Source organism: Arachis hypogaea, chromosome 12, assembly GCF_003086295.3.
Source record: "Arachis hypogaea cultivar Tifrunner chromosome 12, arahy.Tifrunner.gnm2.J5K5, whole genome shotgun sequence".
In the NCBI taxonomy this organism is placed as follows: domain Eukaryota; kingdom Viridiplantae; phylum Streptophyta; class Magnoliopsida; order Fabales; family Fabaceae; genus Arachis; species Arachis hypogaea.
In genome coordinates, this window is record NC_092047.1 from 111,419,165 (window position 1) to 111,439,894 (window position 20,730).

The 20,730-nt window shown below is 31.8% G+C and overlaps 4 protein-coding genes across 5 annotated transcripts; 2 read left to right on the plus strand and 2 right to left on the minus strand.

The window, feature by feature from the left end:
- Positions 1-1,611: 1,611 nt before the first annotated feature.
- Positions 1,612-2,934, minus strand: LOC112730559 (uncharacterized). The gene has a single exon (XM_025780634.1). It carries the CDS (start codon positions 2,932-2,934, stop codon positions 1,612-1,614), a length of 1,323 nt encoding a protein of 440 aa, XP_025636419.1.
- A 1,855-nt stretch (positions 2,935-4,789) lies between these two features.
- LOC112728279 (putative disease resistance protein RGA1) lies at positions 4,790-8,335 on the plus strand. The gene is made up of 3 exons (XM_025778351.3): positions 4,790-7,503; positions 7,837-7,878; positions 7,963-8,335. Exons 1-3 carry the CDS (start codon positions 4,825-4,827, stop codon positions 7,972-7,974), a joined length of 2,733 nt encoding a protein of 910 aa, XP_025634136.1. The 5' UTR covers positions 4,790-4,824; the 3' UTR covers positions 7,975-8,335.
- Positions 8,336-9,428: 1,093 nt separating this feature from the next.
- On the plus strand, positions 9,429-12,347 carry LOC112728280 (vestitone reductase). Of its 2 annotated transcripts, none has more exons than XM_025778353.3 (4): positions 9,429-9,823; positions 10,307-10,846; positions 11,684-11,879; positions 12,025-12,347. In XM_025778353.3, exons 1-4 carry the CDS (start codon positions 9,673-9,675, stop codon positions 12,164-12,166), a joined length of 1,029 nt encoding a protein of 342 aa, XP_025634138.1. In that variant the 5' UTR covers positions 9,429-9,672; the 3' UTR covers positions 12,167-12,347. The 2 variants fall into 2 exon arrangements, with proteins under 2 accessions (XP_025634138.1, XP_025634137.1); XM_025778352.3 differs by having other exon boundaries at positions 9,456-9,823; positions 10,304-10,846.
- A 4,364-nt stretch (positions 12,348-16,711) lies between these two features.
- LOC112728283 (vestitone reductase) lies at positions 16,712-19,690 on the minus strand. The gene is made up of 5 exons (XM_025778355.2): positions 18,898-19,690; positions 18,511-18,807; positions 18,117-18,347; positions 17,122-17,317; positions 16,712-17,030 (listed from the first exon to the last, which is right to left on the minus strand). The coding sequence occupies exons 1-5, from the start codon at positions 19,016-19,018 to the stop codon at positions 16,886-16,888; spliced, it is 990 nt and encodes a 329-aa protein (XP_025634140.1). The 5' UTR covers positions 19,019-19,690; the 3' UTR covers positions 16,712-16,885.
- Positions 19,691-20,730: the final 1,040 nt, after the last annotated feature.

Here is a 20,730-nt window from a genome sequence, read left to right on the forward strand (position 1 = left end):
GTCAACAAGCAAAGTTCACTGCAGAATTTCATACGCCGGGCTTTGTTTCTTTGTCAGAAAAGGTGGTCAGGAGAATTAGCTCAACACAACTTGTTGAATTTTTGCATAAAGAAGAGGGTAACAAGATGTCTTGGAAATAATTTTCTTTTCAGAAGCTATTTTCTGATGGAATTATACTGGCAAAGGACATGGGAAGATGTAGATACTGATCTCAAACAGTTTATCTTTATACAGCTCAAAAGAAATCAAAGGGAGTACGGTCAAAAGAAATTTGACTACAATTTTCTCAAGGAATTGCTTTCTTATAAAGGTGACCATGCTTTGAGGTTTCACGGAGAGATACGGTGGGGCGTTGAGGTTGAATTCGGTCATAGCATACTCATCTGGCATATTGCAACCGACATATGCTATCATTCTAGAAAAGCAGCAGAATATCAAATGAAAAAATGGGAAGCGAGTAAGAGGATTTCCAATTATATGTTGTATCTTTTACTCATGCGTCCCTTCATGCTGCCTAAATGGATCAACAGGATTACACACATTCGGAACACTTTCAGGGAAGCCATAAGGATATTGCAGCGCGAGCAGCTATCGGTGAAAGATGCTGCAAGCGCTTCGAAATTGCTGATTCAAATGAACACGCAGAGTCACCGGCCACTCGAACAACTCCGAAGGGAAAAGGCTGGCAAGTCTTTGCTACATGAAGGGTGCCGCCTTGCTTTACAGCTTCAAAATATATACAGTCCATGTGACATAATTTGTGATGTGTGGTTAGAGATGCTTACTTATGCTGCAAGTCAGTGTGACTGGGGGGGCGCATGCTCAGCAACTCCGAAGAGGAGGAGAATTTCTGACTCATGTTTGTCTTCTCATGGCGGAACTTGGTTTGAGCAAACAATTTGACATTGGCCGCAAGGAAAGCAGCGTAGAAAGCCAAGATGATGGATGGGGTTGCCTAAAAACTAGATTTCTCAGTTCTTATAAGTGATGTAACAAATTAAACTTTATATGATGTTATGATGTTCTGTTTTTTTAAATTTGAATTTGTTCTCAGATTCTGTCACCGAAAAACAATGTAGTAAATTTATGTGCAATTGTGACAAGACTCGAGTTGATGATTTACTGAACTAAAAGAAGAATGCTGAATGATGTATGTGGTGTTGATTTTCCTTGTTCTCTTTCTTATTTTTTACTTTTTATTTTTTTTAGAATTTCATTTTTTTTAATGAAATTACTAAAAGAAAATAGTTCATCTAGGCTGTGATTTTTCATGTCAACCTAAAGTATAACCTGAACCTGAGAAAAAAAATGCATTGGGTTAATATGACTTTTTAAATTATTGTTCTTATGCAAAAAAATTTGAAAGATCATTTTAGATTAATCAAAATTTTAAAAATTAATTAAATCCAGAAACATGAACTGCAAAGGAGTAATAAAATGAATATTAAAACCGACAATTTGTTCAACAGTTTCTCGATTTTGTAAATCACGCTTGCTTTATTATTGGTAATAATTACTTTTCAGTGACAACAAGAGAACACTCAGCATTGGTTCAAATTGAAATGAACAGATTGAATTCTATCCTAGAGAGAAATTGGCATCACAATAAAACTAGTATCCATAAGGATCAACAATTTTACATTTGACCCATCCCCATCCATCATTTTGGCTTTCTTTATGAAGTCCCTGCCTTCCAATATCAAATTGTTGGTTTAAGCCAAGATCCGCCATGAGAAGACAAACATGTGTGAGCAATTCTCCTCCCCTCCGAAGCTGCTGCGCGTGCACCCCCCATTCGCAATTACTTGCAGCATAAGTCAACATCTCTATCCACACTTTACAAATCATTTCCCATGAACATCCAAGATCCTGTAACTGCGAAGCAAGACGGCAGCCCTCAATCAGCACATACTTGCCACTCTTGTCCCTTCTTTGATTTTCGAGCGGCTGATAACTCTGTCTATACATTTGGATCAGCATTCTGGAAGCATCTGCATAATCTTTTACCGGAAACTGCTTTCGCTGCAATATCCTTATGGCTTCCCTAAACGAATCTCGAACATGGGTGATCCTGTCTATCCATTTAGGCAGCAAGAATGGACGCATTAGTAGAACATACAGCATGTAATCCGATAAACTCTTGCTCTCTTTGCAATTGTAGTTGTTGTTCTTATCATCTTCTGAAGCAGCATCATAGCATATATCAGTTGCTATGTGCCAAATGAGGAGGCTGTGACCAAATTCAACCTCTACACTCCAACCAATCTGATCAAAGGTGAGAGCATGATTACCCCTATATGAGAGCAATTCCTTGAGATGGTTATAGTCGAATCTACTCTCATCGTATTCCTTGTGTCTTTCTTCGATTTCTTGAAAGATTAGCTTCTTCAAATTGTTATCTACTTGCTTCCATTGCCTTTGCCAGTACAATTCAATCCCAAGGTAGATTCTGAAAATCAAGTCAATTCCAATAAAGTTTGCTACCCTCTTCTTCATGCAAAAGCTCAGTAAGTTGTGTTGAGACATGCAACCTGACCACCTCTTTCGACCTTGATGCGAAGCCCAACAGATTATGAAGCTCTGCAGTGAGCTTTTCTTCTTGGTTAGCCATCGCATAGTCCAGTCCGAAAGAATGAGCGAAATAAATGCATAAAGCTCAAGTGAAACGGCACCAACAAATAAGGCATATGTTATGCAAACATCAACCTTTGACAAGTGATTAGTGTCAACAAAGACAACAAATGCTACCAAAGCAGACACAATAGAGAAGATGCTGATGGATCGAAAGACGAGGCCAGGTAGAGAATAAATTACAGGAGCCTTGGTATACAAAACATCATAAAGAAATGATAGTTGGACCTCAACCAACTTAAAAGCACGATAACTCTGTTGTTGGACATCGATAATTTCATCCTTTTCGTTCTTCTTTACCATCAATGAGTAGTTTCGTTGTCCTTATGCGAACCGAAGACTTAGACTTGCATAGAGTCGCTTGAGCATCGGAAACAAGGAATACCCTTGATGAAGGAATTGAAGCTCAGAATCATCTGGAACATGCTTCAAATCCAGGGGCTGCGGAGTTGGAGCTAAGATTAGAGAATCTTCAAATTGGTCAGAGCTAGTTGATCTCAGAACCCAAGTGCGCTCAGCATACTTTTCAATCCCAGAGACAATCACCGGCACGGTAATGATAGATAAAGCGCCAGTGGTCCAAGATAATAGGAAGATGTAAAATGCTACCGAAGCTTGGACAAGGAGGCCAAGCAAGTGCCTTAGCCATAAGGTGTTGTCTTCTAAGGCATAAGCAGTTATTGTGTCAGGGCCACCGAGATGCAAGAGCAAAAAGGGTGCCAACAGAGACTGCAGCATTTTGTTCCTGTCCTCTTCTTTTCCTCCATTCTCGTCCCCAAGGTTGTTGGCAAGAGTTCCAAGGGAAACTGTAGCGATCCAATCTGCTGAGAGGTATATTAACCAGACAATTATGCTGATGAAGCTGCTTCTGGCATGTTTCCTCTTAGAACCGAATATGATGAGGATAACTTGGAATGTTAGGCTCAGTAAAACCAGCACACGGATCTCCCATTCGTTCCATAGATTTCTTACATGTGCTGAGAATATCTGCATGATCTTCCCTGCTCGAGCTATGGTACTGGTGTAGGTACAGTACTTTTTTCAGTGCACTAAAGACATTCTTCTTCACAATGTGCCTAGTTAAGTGTAAAAAATCTTTTAGTGTCGTGAAATTGAATTACCCTTGTAGAATTACTTGAGGTGGGGAAAAAGAGCTAAAGGGATTTATACTTTGGAATGGCGTGAATAGGGGTAAAAGGACAAAAGAAGTAAGGGAATTTATACTTGGCTGTAATAGGAGCGATTTGAATAAGAATCTACTCACAACTAATAATTTCTCTAATCAGAATTCGGAAGCAGAGGACATGCATTCAGGCACGGACCCAAGCATCATGATGGGGGGCACTTGTATATATATATATATATGCCCCATTTTAAATTTTAAATGACCCCACTATAAATAAACTAAGTCCAATTATTAAAAGTCCTAAACCCATTTTATCTTTCTATTATTTTGACTATAATTAACCTAATTAAATTTAGTCTTCTTCTATTTTCAAATTTCAGCCGTCACTCATTTATTCTCTTAAACCCTTTTTTTAGTTTCATATTTTCAATCTTCTTTTTCTATTCTTTATCTAGTGGTCATCTTCGCTTCATCAAAAGGTAAATTTTAAATTCTCTATTTTGTTTTATATAGCTCTCTATGACTCTATGTATCTTTCAATTTCATTGTTTCTCTTTTTGATATTTTCAATTGCAAATTTTAATTCAAATAATTATAATTTAGGTATTAATCTATTTTTTATTCTCTTCATAAATTTATATATTTTATTTTATTCTCAATTTAGTGATCCTTATTATTTATTTGTTTATCTTTCGTTCTATTCTATTATACGTAATTATGTTGCATATAAATTGATCAATTTACTAACTTAAAATATATATTTTTTATTTTTAGAAATAATAATGAAAAAATATTTTAAAAGAAAGCTACCACTAGAATCTAAAGTCACTCTATTAGTCTTCTCTTCTAATAAAAAGAAGTTCTTAGAATTGAAGCGAAAAAAGTTAGCGGCTAATGTAATTTTTGATTTTTTTTGTATTCGAATAATGAATATGCATTTTTATATTTTAAATTTAAATTAATATATCTTTTGATAATAATGTGTATTATTTTTGCCCCCAACATAAATTTTCTCGGTCCGTCACTGCATACATTCTTTTTTGTTCACTCCAGTGATATAGCAGACCATGCACTCTACATTGATCCGCCTAAAATCTGAGTTATCGAAAAGTACACATGGCAAGAAGGTGGATGAAGGAAGGTTGTTAACTCTGTGCAATATTTTGCTGGGTGTCGCTGAAGATGCAGAGGTGAAACTGGACAATGAAGATTCGAGGTCGATGATTGAAGAAGTTAAGGACAAATGCTATGACGTGATGGACCTATTGGAAGAAGTGAAGGTGGCACGAGTTGAGGGGCTTTGTTTTTGTAATCCAGTCCCGCCAAGTCGTCGGAGGTTGGAACGCATGATCGAGGAACTTGAAGTCGTATCTAGACACCTGGACCTCTTCCAACCTGGATTATCTATAGACTGGGACCGCTTCATAAAGCTCGCTGTCATGGAAATCGGATTTCAACCACGTTCACATGCACTTTATGACCGGGATTATGAAAAAGAATTTCTGTTGATCAAGCTGTTCGACCCATTCAGAAACAACAACTCCTCTGAGGATATTCGAGTCATTTCCATTGTAGGCGCTCCTGGAATAGGAAAGACTGCAGTGGCCAATTATGCTTTTCAACTTCCATTAGTGCGGGATCATTTCGAAATCCGTGCATGGATATCTGAATCCGAGGATTTTAATCTGATAAAATTTCTCAAAGTCTTCATTGAGATTTTCACTAATGACGTGGTGTATAACGTTGAGACTGAAGTATTACAACTGAGATTTCGCCAAATCGTTGAGAAGAAAAGATGCCTTGTTGTGCTGGACGACGTCAGTCAGGAAAACCCTCAGCATTGGTTACATCTAAAGAAGCTCTTCAAGTTTTGTGATCCAGGAAGTAGGATCTTGATAACCACAAGGAACCAGGAAGTCGCGCACAACGCCGGCTCCTTGTCAACAGACATCATCGAACTAGGTGGTCTTTCTGAAGAAGCTTGCTGGTTAATTTTCAAGGATTATGCATGGGTTACTTCAGAAGCTAAAATCCCGAATGAATTTAGGAGCAACATTATAAATATGTGTAATGGGTCACCATACATCGCCAAGTCTCTTGGTGCAGTCATGCGCAGCAGTGGACCCGTGGAAGAATGGCCAGAACCAGAAGCACTGAAAAGTGTTGATATGGGCGATCTAATACACAGGCTGTCGTATTATCCATGGAATTCTAGATTTTTTAGTATCTCCCCTATCTTAAGACAATGCTTATTGTATTGTTGTATCTTTCCAAAGAATTACTCAATAGATGCAGACACTCTCATTAAACTTTGGATGGCACAAGGATTCATTTCTTCTTCAGATCAAGATGAAGATGATATGGAGAAACAAGCTTGGAGATGCATAAAAGAATTGTTAGATCGTTACATCTTTAAAGAATCAAAAATAGATGATAATGGTAACTTCAAGTTCAGATTGGAGGGCCGGATGGGAGACTTTCTCAAATCCCATGTAGGAGGCGAATACCAAAGCAGGTTCCTTGGTTATTATGAGAAGGAGCCTACCGAGGAGGGTCTCATCACGCGGCATTATACCTTAAATGTTGGAGTTCAAGCTTCTTTGCCAGAGTCCATTCCAAGGGCAGAGAAACTCCACACTTTGATGATTTTGTCCGATCAGTATTCCTTTCCAGATCCAATAAACACTGCTAATCTACTACGCCGTACCAAAAGGCTCAGGGCGCTACACTTGAGCTCATGTTCCATAAAAGAGCTTCCCCCAAACATAGCTCAGTTGCTTCATCTAAGGTACCTTGACTTATCCTTCAATCATGATTTAAAGAAATTGCCTAAAGCAATATGTAGTTTGCTTCACTTGCAAACTCTAAATCTTAATGGATGTGATAGTCTTCAAAAGTTACCTAAAGACATTGGGAAATTAGTGAACCTACTATATCTTGAGATTCTTTGGACAACAAGTCTTAGCTACTTACCCAAGGGGATTGCGACTTTAACCATGCTCAGAAGATTGAATCGTTTCTTTGGCAATTCTAGTGCTAATAATAGCAAAGCTTGCAATCTTGGAGATTTGGAGAATCTAAACAAGATTAGAGGGCATATTACCATAGATGGGTTGGGTGCTGAAGCTGATGTCTCTGGTGCTAAAAAAGCAAGTCTGAAGAACAAGAAAGATTTGCTTGGCTTGGAACTCTGGTTTTCTTTTGTTGGACCGGAGCAAAAAGATGAAGCTGTGCTTGAAGCTTTGGAAGCGCCTCCTGGATTGCAAGGCCTTGGGATATTTTACTACCAAGGCGAATCATTCCCCAATTGGATGACAGCATTGCAGAATCTGACACATGTGATGCTAGCTGATTGTAGTAACTGCAGTGATCTGCCTCCTCTTGGAAAACTGTTAGCACTTCAATCGCTTACCATAAAGAATATGTCCAAAGTGAACATGGTTGGTTCTGGATTTCTTGGAATTCAGTTGAACAATGCTGCTGCTGGTGCTGAAAGCTCCAGTTCCTCATCATCCGAGGCATTTCCAAAATTGCAAGAACTTTGCTTTGAAAAGCTGAATAACTGGGAAAACTGGATTGGAATAGGTGATGATGGCGATTGCGCAAAGGTCATCATGCCTTCGCTTTCTTCTTTGTCAATTATAAACTGCTCAAAACTAAAGACAATTCCAAACTACATAAAGCTGAAGACAAATTTGAGCGGTGGCATTGAAAGATGTCCTTCTCTTGATTTATCACAGGATCAGGTATGCAACTATTAGTTCATATTTTTTAATTTGAGTGGCATTAAAAGATGTCACTTGTTTTTTTCTTTCTTATGTATTCAATTTGATTTTCTATTTCTATGCTTCAAGTTTTATTCATGTGAATTTGAACTTCCAGTCATTGGGGATTAACTTTAAACTATTAACACAAGTTGATTGAATTAGCAGCACAAAATGTAAATGGCGTGATATGATTGCTTGAGTAAATGCTTTCTTGCTAATCTTATTTTGTTTGATTGTTGTACCTCAAAATCAATTCTTACTTTACTTCCACAATCGATTATGCAAAGTGACCATCTGTTTCTTTTCATACAGTTATCAAGAATCTTTCAAGGGACTACAACCACAGATAAAGTGGTACATAATGGATCTGATAAAATTCTTACTAGTTTAGGAATTCATCTTTTTTATTATTGACCTATTTTGTTTCATGTTTAACAGAGGTCTAGTTGAGCGTGGAATGCAGCAGAGAGAAAACTGGGGAGTTCTTGTTCAATTTTTCTGCTATTTATAATAAAGGGCCTTAAGATGTGGAAGATTAATAAATATCGCCATCTCAAAGGTCCAGTTTCCAAATAAAATTGTTGCCTTGTGTGCTACTTTATTCAATCTGGCAAACATTTTATGTAATATCACTATTAAACTATGGGTGTCAGTGTGTGTGTGCTTGCATGACTATTTGGTTTGAATTTTTATTTTGGTTTCAACCTATTGTAATAATGTAGCTACCATTGTTATATGGTTGGAAACTTGGAATATTGTTGTTGTGATGCATTTTCAGTTTTTTACTTTTTATACGTGGATGGTTTTGGGTAACTATTGGATGAATCTTTTATAGATGAGTTGTTTGACTAAAATCATCTATAAAAACTAATCTTTGAGAAATTTTATTTTCTAACTAAACATACACTATTATTAAATATTTTGCCCTATCAATCATTCATGTGTTTTCCATTTTCAATATTAGCTTAATGGTAGTGTACATTCTTCTCATCTTTTGGATATGTTGTTATAATCATATACTTGTACTTTTATCTTTTTTGAGTTCTATATATGCCTCTAACATCTGTAAACCACCCTCTTCATATTCATTGTCTCCGCCATAAGCACCACGATCACCCACCTACACCACCATGGTGAAATAATCTACAAAATAGCTTTGTTTCATTGTGTCTCTTTATTAAAATAACACCATCAAAATAGATTATTTAATAATTCATTAAAGAATCTAAACAAATATATTTTAAAGTATAATTTATTTTAACTTATCAATAATTTTGTTGAAAAATACATTTCTGAAAAAGGTTTAACTTTGTGTCAATAAACCCAACTACAATGTGCCCCGAGCCAAATATGACTTTTAAGTTAAGAAGTTATTCCTACATCAATATTATATATCGAGTTTGTTTGAGTGTTATTAAATTATTAAAAAATATTTTATTTTTTATTTTTTAGTATGTTTAATAAAATTTTAATAATAAAAATAAAAATGCTAAAAAAGTTAAAAATTATAATTTATCTCTTTTTTAAGATTTATTTACTTAAAAGAAATAATTTTTAATACTATAAATAAATAAAAAAATATTTATTGTAATATAATTATTAAATAAAAAATATTTTTTACTTTTACTTTTTCTAAATATCTTTTAAAAAAATATTTAAAAAAAAATCTTTTCATAAAAGCTTTTCCAAACATTAGTTGCATAGTAAATTACTTTACCAATGCATTAATTATAAATTTTCTTTTAGAAATTCATAAGTTAGACACTAAATAAGTAAATAGTTTGTTAGTTCCTTCGATCTCCTTATTGTAACATCAATTATTTGCACAAAGTATGGAAATGAATCCTCTCAATTTTTGTTGACACTTGAGGGAATAAAGTGTGATCTCTTACCATTAATTTTATAAGTGAAACTAAAAATAAATATGAGAGAGAAATAAAAGATTAGATTAAACAATTGACACCATCCAATTTTTTCTTTACACGAAAGTATCCACTCTCACCAAGTACAAACAACCAGCTTTTCCAAAAAACACCAATTAACATGGAAAATGAGAGAGAAAAATACAAACAACCAGAATTTAATTCCTATGTACTCAACTACCTTTTTTTTCCCCTTCATATCCATTGAAGTTTAAGCCATGTGCATATGCAAGAGAAAAAGTGTGAGATAGAGAACATGGAAGAAAGTAAAGGAAGAGTGTGTGTGACTGGAGGCACAGGGTTTATAGGTTCATGGATCATCAAGAACCTCCTTCAACATGGTTACTCTGTTAATACCACTGTCAGATCCAACCCAGGTTCAAAGTAGAACAAAATTTCCTCTATGCTATCTTCTTTCAATATTTGTTGTGTTTTGCTGATGATCTAATTAGTGGTATTAAACTCTTAATTACTACAAACTACATAGGATCTGATATCTGAATTTGAAGCCTTCAAGGATTTTAAGAATATTTACTTGTTTTTGTGAACTTAATTTTACAAAAAATTTTGAATCAGAAGTCTATGTTCATTACCAAAAAAATTTGTCTTTTGAAGATTTTATAAATTAAAAAGTAAAAAGCAATAAAATTTTGTTTTTAATTTTATTTTCTATGTTTTCTTTTATAAAATCTTAAAAATAGAAATTACTAAAATTGACAATGAAAATTAAAGCTAAATAGACCTTTATCAGAATTCTTGTTATAATTAGAGGTATTTAGCAAGGACCATTATTTGCAATTAAATTTAACTCACTTTAAACTAAAATATTAACTTTGCTTATCTTTTAAACAATAAAGCAGAACACAAGAGAGACATTAGCTTTCTTACTAATTTACCTGGAGCATCACAGAATCTTCAAATTCTGAGTGCTGATCTCAGCAATCCAGAAAGTTTCAGTGCAGCCATTGAAGGATGCATTGGAGTTTTCCATGTTGCAAGTCCAGTGGAATTTGAATTAAAAGAACCTGAAGAAGTTATGATAAAAAGAACCACTGATGGAGCACTAGGAATTCTCAAGGCATGTCTCAATTCCAAAACTGTGAAGAGAGTAATCTACACTTCAAGTTCCTCTGCTGTTTTGTACCATAACAGTGGCAAAGATGATCATGAAGAAGTTGTGTTGGATGAGAGTTTTTGGAGTGATGTGGATTACCTTAGAGCTTCAAAGATTGATGGTTGGTTCTATTCTGTTTCTAAGACACTCACAGAAAAAGCAGTGCTTGAATTTGGGGAGGAGAGTGGATTGGATGTTGTGACTTTGGTTCCAACGTTTGTTCTTGGACCTTTTATTTGTCCTAAGCTTCCTAGTTCAGTTCATGCTTCATTGTCCTTGGCATTTGGTAAGGATCCAATCTTTTTTTTTTTTTAGTATTCATATATAATATCTAGAGCATATTGTAGATATATATTTAGATACATTAATTTATAAATATACCTAAAATATTAAAACTACTATCTAAAATGGAGGAAATACTAATATTATATTATTTGTAACACACTGTGGAAGTGTTATAAAACTATATCATTGAAAAAAAAAAAAGATCTACTCTTAACTAATATTCAAGAGACTTTAAAGATTGACAAGAAAAATTGCACTATATGCTACACATTCAAATATTTTTGTTAACCAAGTCTAACTAAGTTGGTTTAATATTCAAGTCTTTTTATTAATCAATTCTAACTAAATTGATTTAATATGAACAAAAATTATTTTCATTACTCTTACTGACCCACTCACCCAAACATTATTATTAAACTTAGTTAACAAAAAGACTTGAATATATAGTATTTTTCTTAATATTAATCCATCAAGTTTGTTATTAGGACAATTTTTCTTAAAAAAAAAAAATTATCTTGCCTATTACCACTTGCCTAACTCAAATATAAAGAGGTAGATCCTATCTCAAAAAAATACTCCAGTAAATTAGTTTTTTTTAGAGAATTTCAACACAAATTTACAAAGCAGTGAAGCACGAGAGAATCTCCATAAAAATAATAAACTCATTTTGACCATACATTAGGTCAACAATCTTTCCTCTCATTACACAGCAATAGAATATGAATACCGAAAGTTACTCAATAGTATAAAAATACATATATATTTAGTGTTCTAATAAAATTTGATTATACATAAAAAAATGGATGATTCTGTTATGATAAATTTAATTATTGTGCAGGTGACAGAGGTCCATTTGGTTCGCTCCTTCAGGCACCAATGGTGCATGTGGATGACGTGGCTAGAGCCCATATATTTCTACTTGAACATCCTAATCCAAAAGGGAGGTATAATTGCTCATCATCTTTGGTTACTGTTGAAACAATGTCTCAAGTTGTTTCTTCTAAATACCCCGAATTTCAGCTGTCAACACTAGAGTGAGTATTGTTACACTTCTCTATCATGTTCTTTTTAAACAAGAAAAGAAATAGACATGCATATATATAACTTAATTAGTTAATGATTTTCCTTCGGTTTCATTGAAATAAATTAAATTTGTATGTTTATGTTCTTCCAATGTAGCAAGTTGAAGCAAACTGAAGGTGCCAAGTTACAAAATTTATCATCAAAGAAGCTCAAAGATGCTGGATTTGAATTCAAGTATGGACTTGAGGAAATGGTTGATGATGCAATTAGATGTTGCAAAGAAAAGGGTTACATGTGAGGTTGTTTAGTTATGTGTCGGTTCTAGGTTTGAACTTTGAAAAAAAAAATCTTATAATTGACTACTCTTATGATTAATTAACATTTTGCTTATTTCAACCCTTTAATTTTACCGGATTCAGACTTTTATTTGTGTTAAGGAGTTTAAGCTTACAGAAATAATAGAAATAGATTAAGACTCAGTTTAGATTGATTTTTAAAAAAGTATTTAAATATTAAAAATATCTTTTGTTTTTGTTTTTTTTTAAATAAGATATTGTTAATTTTAAAAAATAATTTATTTTTTTAAATAAAAATACTTTTTTTAAAGAGTATTTTTTTTCATTAGAAAAACTAATCCAAACTAATACTAAATCTGTTATAATCTGTTATTAGGTGCAGCATAAATTTGTTAGGATGGTTAAGTTTAGTAACCATCTCTTTTTTATTTTCTTGGTTGCTCTACATGGCTATGTATACTGGCAAAGGCTTTGATAGTGTAAACACATAATTCATAATAGAACTCATTCATGAATTCTACACACACTATTAAAAGAATAAAACTAAAGATTAATCTTTCCTTTTTTTTCTTTATAAGTTTACTCCACACATACATTAATCATACCTTAACTTTTGTGAGTAAAATACATATTTTAGAAAGAAATATGTTGGATTAGTCAAACTCTTCTAGAGTATTGGCTTAAATATTCCAAATAATATAATGGAATAATGGGAACAATTTTGACTAGGTACACATCCAATCTTTAATTCGGACCACAAATTAAAGTAAGCATCAAGGGGTATAAAAAACACACAACATTTGTTCATAACAAGAATATTAGGTCCATTTTACTTATAAATAAAGTTTAATTACTCTATTGGTCTCTATAGTTTCATGAAATTTTCAATTAGGTCTCTATACTTTTTTTCTTTTTAATTGGGTCCCTATACTAATTTTTTTCAATTAAATCTCTTTTAATAGTAATTGGCTTAATTTTATAGGGATCCAACTAAAAAAAAAAAAGAATTAGTATAGAGACCTAAATAAAAGGAAAAAAAAGTGTAGGGACCAATTAAAAAAAATTGGTGCAAGGACTCAATTAAAAGAAAAAAAGTATAGAGACCTAATTAAAAATTTCGCGAAACTATAGGGACCAATAGAGTAATTAAATCTATAAATAATTAACAACTAAGCATTTCAAACTAAAGAATATTAATTGGGGATCGCTAGCCCCTGCGTCCTATAGGGCTGCACACGGATCGGATCGAATACGATATCCGGAAGTATGTGGATCGGATATTGAGTATATCCGCATAATTCAAAAAAAAAAGTTTTCAAATTTCATTTGGCTGTTTTTACAAAAAAAAAATTTATTTTTCACCTGTTTAAGCATATTTAATTGTAAAATATTATCAATAAAAGTTCTCTTGAATAACAAAAAAATAATAACACAAGATTTAAGTTTAATTATTCTAAGTTGAAGTACAACATAAAAAATAAAAAACAAGATATCATAAAATTCATAAAACAACACACTAAAATTTATATCACATTAAGGATTATTTTCTTAAACTATGATATTTATATGTGATGTGCGGATATGCGAATTTACGGATTGGATTCGCGGATATCACTGTCAAATCCATAATCCGATCCTACCATAGTACGAATCGGATCGGATCGGATCCGATCCGAAATCCGATGACTATACGAATCGGATAATATTCGCAAAATTTAGATCGGACGTGGATAATTACTGCGAATATACAGATAAGCCCCAGCGTGGTAGGCTCCTACTAACCAAGGCAATTGACAAGTCGCTGATTTAAAATTGATTGATGAAAAAAAAACCTCATAAATATATATAGCCTAAAAAAAACCTCTTTATATACACCATTATTGCAACTTTTGATTTTTGAAAAAGAAAAGTAATAACAAACAAAAAAGACTTTCTAAGCTAATCGTGCGGCATACAATAATTGACAGCACTAATATTAATTAAAAATGTGACTCCAATAGTAATAATTAGATATATTTTAAGCAAATCGAAAAAAAAAAAAAAGTAGATATAGTTTAAATTTAATAATGTATAGACAGGTATATTATATGAAAATGAATGGCATAATAAGATAATATGTTTTGCATAAGATAATTATCTCTCGCTGGGGTTGGTGAAGAGTTATATATAGCAACTAACACGCAGCAGGAAGTAAGCAATTTTATGGTCAAGTTAGTGTAGGTCTCAATTTTAAGTATCAATCATCACAGAATTTTGTGACTCTAGCAACGTCATTATCTGTACATAATTTAGTAAATCAAATTCATAAAAAAAAATAAAAATCTAGTTGTTTAGTCAAAATTTCTAGTATATTAAATCAAATAAAATAAAATCAATTTTAATCTTAAAACACTTTGTCAACATATGACCGAAGTTAACTAAGTAAGAATCACTGAATGAATACATATACACGTAAACTTTTCTCATTCAGAGTCCATCAAGAGATCAAAGTAATCAGAATAAGAAGCATAGCATAGTGAAGAAGGTAACACTAAATGGCAGAGGGTAAAGGAAGAGTGTGTGTGTCACTGGAGGAACAGGGTTCATTGCTTCAATTATCATCAGAAATCTCCTTCAGGAAGGTTACTATGTTAACACTACTGTTAGATCTGGTCCAGGTTAGCTTTTCAATTTTTTTTTAATTTCTTTAAATATATTGTTATAAAATTCTTAAAAGCTATACACTAAGGCATTACACTAAGGCATTTATATAGCAACCTAGTTATGATGAAGATGTAAAATTAAGCACATCAAATACTATATCAATCAAGCACTGAAATAGTCATCTTTTGAAATATGTTATATTATTGATTAGTGATAACAAATGGTAAGTTAAGGTGTGATGGGTTAACAATAAAATAAGGGTGGTTCTGATTTTAAATCGAGGACAACAGCCTGTAATTTTTGGATTGGAGCTGATGTACGTATTTAATCCTTTTAGAGTTGTATGAGAAGCTTCTGTGTTATATAATTTTACGAAGGGTTTAGTTAATAGGTGCTTTAAGTGTATGTACATGATAAAATTATTATTAAAAAATGTTTTTAATTTTTTAATAAATATAAAATAAATGTAATAAAAAATTTAAATTTTTTATATATTTAATAAAAAAATTCAGTTTATAATTTTACATATATTCTTAGAGCTAAGATAGTTGAACTCTTTTAAAAAACATTTATATGGAATATATTTATGACATAATACTTGTTCGATATTTATTTAATAAGTATATCTTTTATGTATAATTGTATGTTAATAAAATATAAAATTATTTTTTGAACACACTTAATTTAAAGACATTGGAATGCCCAACTTTATTTTTGACTAATATGTTTGAAATTGACAAAAAAATTAAAATAGTATATATATCATTAACTAGTAATATAAAACTTATCTAAAATGCTCTATATAATTAAAAGAAATATATAAAAAATATTTTAAAAATTAATTTATAATTTAATGCCAATAAAATCTTTAGATATTATTGTAATTTATTTAATTTTTTTATATTTTGTATATGTATGGTGTCCCCTCTCAAACATAAATTTAAAATTAGTTAATCCATGTGTTTCGTGTTTTGTTTTGTGTGAATGTCCGTGATTCATATATATATAAGTATAGGAGATGAGATTATATATGAACCACTTAATGAATATTTGGTTGGGGTAATTATTATATAATAAACGATATATATTACAAAAATGTTGACAATAAGTAATTTCATGAAATGCTTTTAAATAATTTTCATAATCTATATAAATGAGGATAAACTACTTTGTAAAAGTAATTTTCCTGTGTAATTTAATTTTCTAGACCTATATTTATCAAGAGACCTATAGGTATATTTATTGTTATCATAAAAAAGTTTTCGCTAACGTACTAGATGTTATTTTTTTTTCCTATCAGATATACTATTAATAATTAATAAGTAATAATAAAACATAGAATATCATGTACTATATTAGCAAAACCTTAAGTAGCGTTTGTTTTGAGGTATTGAGACAGAGATTGAGATACTGAGATTCAGTATCATGTTTGTTGGTTTAGAGACTGGTATTAAAATTTTTGTCTCTATCTCCAAAATTTCAGTATTTCAGTACCTCCAAAAAGTAAGGATACAGGAGACTAAAATTTTTAGAGATGGAGACTGAAACTTTAATAACATTTTATACCTAAAATACCTTCATTTTAATTAATTAATTCCAATTTTACTCTTTGTGCAAATTAAATTAGAGTTTCATTCTTGTTTTAATTTTTGTCTCCCATTTTGCATCAAATAGAATACTGAGATTTATTTCAATTTCTGTCTCTTAGTCTCTGTCTCTCAGTCTCAATCTTTCCGTCTCTGTCTCTCTACCAAACGCTACCTAATAGTTGAACACTTTGGACCATTCAATATATCATATATTTGCTTGCTTTAATTTTTCTTCATGCAATTTATCATAACTTATAACCTTCTATATATAAAAAGGGCAACTTAACCGTACCCAAAAAAAAAAAAAAAGGAAAAGAAACAAAATGGACTTTTCATTATATTAACTTATTTCGATAACATTCAAAGAAAAACATCATTCATAGATTGACCTACATGTCATGCACCATCTAATTGTTTTTCTTTAGTAAACCAAAAGCAATCTTCTCAAACATTTTATTGCCTTTCCACTAATTAGTTCCGTGGTAAACTTTATTTAAGATAACCCTTTTCCTTGCAGCATTGAATGGCTTCCTCAAACGTTTCCTCTGTCCCATACTTGAACTTAAATCCAGCATCAATTAATTTCTTTGAGTTCATATGTGGTATATTCTCACCCTTAATTTCCTTTATTGACCTAGAGTGTACAAATAAAACTCATTAATATTAGTTTTTATAATGAAATCCAAATTAAAAGCATGCCATTAAGAACAATGAAGAACACTTACTCTGGAGAAGGTAGTTTATATTCAGGGTGCTTTGAACGAATAAATTCGGCTATCTCTTGAAGAGTAACACTGCTTGGTGAGCAATTGTATCTCCCTTTTGGATTTGGATGCTCAAACAGAAAAATGTGTGCTCTTGCCAAATCATCTACATGTGCTATAGGGAAACGAAGAAGAGCACCAAAATTATCACTGTCATCTGCACCATCAAGATTTTGATTAAGAATTTTATAGTTTACTAATCATAGGAGATTATAGTGGAGGCACTTTAATTACCACTTCTTTTATTATTATATTTTATGGTGGATATAAGTTCTAGTGCTGTAAGTTGAAAAACCAATGCATTTTAAATTTGATATTAATTATGAATCCGATAATGACATGTAATTCATGATTTAATCAAACATAAATGGTAAAAGAAACGTAGGTATATGAAAGAAGACTGACACATTATTTTTTTGTATTTTATGGAGAAAAGAAAAAGGGAAATAATAAATAATAGACAGATATAATGGAACAAGAAATTAATAATTTATACCATCAAACAAATAAGAATTTTCGTTATCATATCTGTACAAATTTTATTTTATATTGGTATGCTAAACAACAAATAGAATGAATTCATGAAAAGCCCTTATACCTAACCACTTAATTACTTAGCACTGCTCATGATGGATAATGCTCAAAAAAAAAAAAAACCACCTATTTTAAAAAGAAAGGATTAATGTTATATTATGATAGTATTATATTATCTTATTAATTTATATTAAGATCTGTGTATTTTTCTATTTTTTACTAACAATAAGGTGGAAATTCATGTGCAGTCAACTTCACGTGAAATTGATAGTTGAGAGCCGTTAAATGAAAATTTAGTCAAATTAGTCAAATCATCTAACCGCTCTCAGCTATCAACTTCACGTGAAGTTGACTGTACTTGAGTTTTCACCCAACAATAAAAAAGACTACATAATTAAATCATGCAAAATTAATTAACTTACTAAATAACAGAGACAGAGAGGTATGAACTGAAATAGGAAGTTTAGCACAGATGAATGGTCCAAGAACAAAAGGAGGAATCAAAGACACAACTTCCAATCCATTCTTCTCTCCAAATTCAAGTACAGCCTTCTCAGCCAAAGTCTTAGAAATCGCATAAGACCAAGAAAACTGCTTCGTCTCATTGAGAAAATCCACATCACTCCAATAACTCTCATCCATGTCCTGTGCCCCTGTTATTATGAAATTTATGGTTAATAATTTTGATACCATTATTTTATTAATAAATAATCTAAATATTGGTTGTATTATTAATTATGACAGTTAGTTAGTTAGTTAGTCAGTTAAGAAAGTAACCGTTTCTGTTAGTCTGATCGTTAGAGTTTGTTACAATACCTGATCTGTTGTGCATGACAGCGGAGCCACTTGAAGTGTAAACCACTCTCTTCACCGTCTTTGAATCCAAGCATGCTTTTAGGATTCCAATTGCACCATCAACGCTTCTCTTGATAACGGTTTCCGGTGGCTCGTTTACTTGGAAATCGACCGGGCTTGCGGTGTGGATCACGCCGACGCAGCCTACAATCGATTCGCCGAAACTCTCTGGGTTGCTGAGATCAGCGTTGAAGATTTGGAGCCTTTCGGATGCTCCGGGAAGATTTGTGAGGAAGCTTACATCTTTCTTGCTATTAGCTATGGTGCCAAAATACAATAACACTGTTTAGCTTTTAAGAATTTTATAACAATATATTTAAAGAAATTAAAAAAATTTGAAAAACTAACCTGGACCAGATCTAACAGTAGTGTTAACATAGTAACCTTCCTGAAGGAGATTTCTGATGATAATTGAAGCAATGAACCCTGTTCCTCCAGTGACACACACTCTTCCTTTACCCTCTGCCATTTAATGTTACCTTCTTCACTATGCTATGCTTCTTATTCTGATTACTTTGATGTCTTGATGGACTCTGAATGAGAAAAGTTTAAGTGTATTTGTATTGATTCTTACTTAATTAACTTCGGTCATATGTTGACTAAGTGTTTTAGCTTCTTGTTGAACGTAACATTAAAATTGATTTGATTTTATTTGATTTAATATACTAGAAATTTTGACTAAACAACTAGATTTTTTTTTTTTTTTTATGCATTTGGTTTACTAAATTATGTATAGATAATGATATGTAGCTAGACTCATAAAATTCTGTGATGATACTTAAAATTGAGACCTACACTAACTTGACCATAAAATTGCTTACTTCCTGGGTGTTAGTTGCTATACCTCTTCCACCAACCCCAGCGAGAGATAATTATCTTATGCAAAACATATTTGTCACTATCTAATTATCTTATGCCAATTCATTTTCATATAATATACCTGTCTATACATTATTAGATTTAAACTATATCTACTTTTTTTTTCGATTTGCTTAAAATATATCTAATTATTACTATTGAAGTCACATTTTTTAATTAATATTAGTGCCGTCAATTAGTGTATTCCTACTTATTCATCGGACACCCCCTTGGCTGTGCCGTAGGATTAGCTTAGAAAGTCTCTTCTTTTCAAACATCAAAAGTTGTCAATAAGGTGTATGTGTGATTAGGCTATATATGTATCAGTTTTTTGTTTCTAATTGTTTTTGTCAATCAATTTTAAATTAGCGACTTGCGTATTGTCATGGGTTGGGATGTCCGGCTCGTCCCACTTACTCGCGGACAGTACAAAATTAAATCTTGATCTGCCGTCTTGTCTTTATAACCATTAAATTTTAATAAATAAAATTAAATCTTATAATTTATGTAACTATAATCACATTCAAACATAAATTAAACTAACAATATAAAAATCATACATTATAAAACAAAAAAAAATACATATATATTTAAATTAATTTTTTATATATATATTATACATTTTATATTTTATATATTTATGTATTTATTATATGTTAAATTATATATACATTAGGATGGATAGGAATATCTTAATTTGTGGTCCAAGTTAAAGGTTGAATGTGTAGCTAGTCAAAAATGTGTACTCTAGAAGAGTTTGACTAATCCAACATATTTCATTTTTTATTTTTCTAAAAAATTTTGGTGGATAATATATTTCTTTCTTTTTACTTTTGAGAAATATCACTTGACCTTTTTTTTCACCTTAAAATGTACAGCACTTTTGAATTTTAGAGTATACAGCAAGAAAAAATACAATAAAACTATATTTATATTTTTTCCTCGTGTGTGTGTGTGGAGTAACTTTATAAAGAAAAAAAGAAAGATAAATTTTTAGTTTTATTCTTTTAATACTGACACTGTGCAGAACTTTTCAAATAAAAAAATGGTGAATGCTATGGTGCCTATTACTTTATACCTAAATTACTAAAAAAGGTAAATAAATAATATTTAATAAATTTTACATGATTTACTTTTTATTTTAAACATTTTATTTTTTACTTTAAAAGGGAAGTTAGGTAATTTAGGCACCATAACAAAGGTACCATAGAACTCACCTATTTTTAAAAATGCGCTGAGCACTACATAAAAGTCTGAATATTGAAGTATTCAAATAAGCAAAATGTTAATCATAGATTTTATTTGGAAAAGTACGAGGAGCTA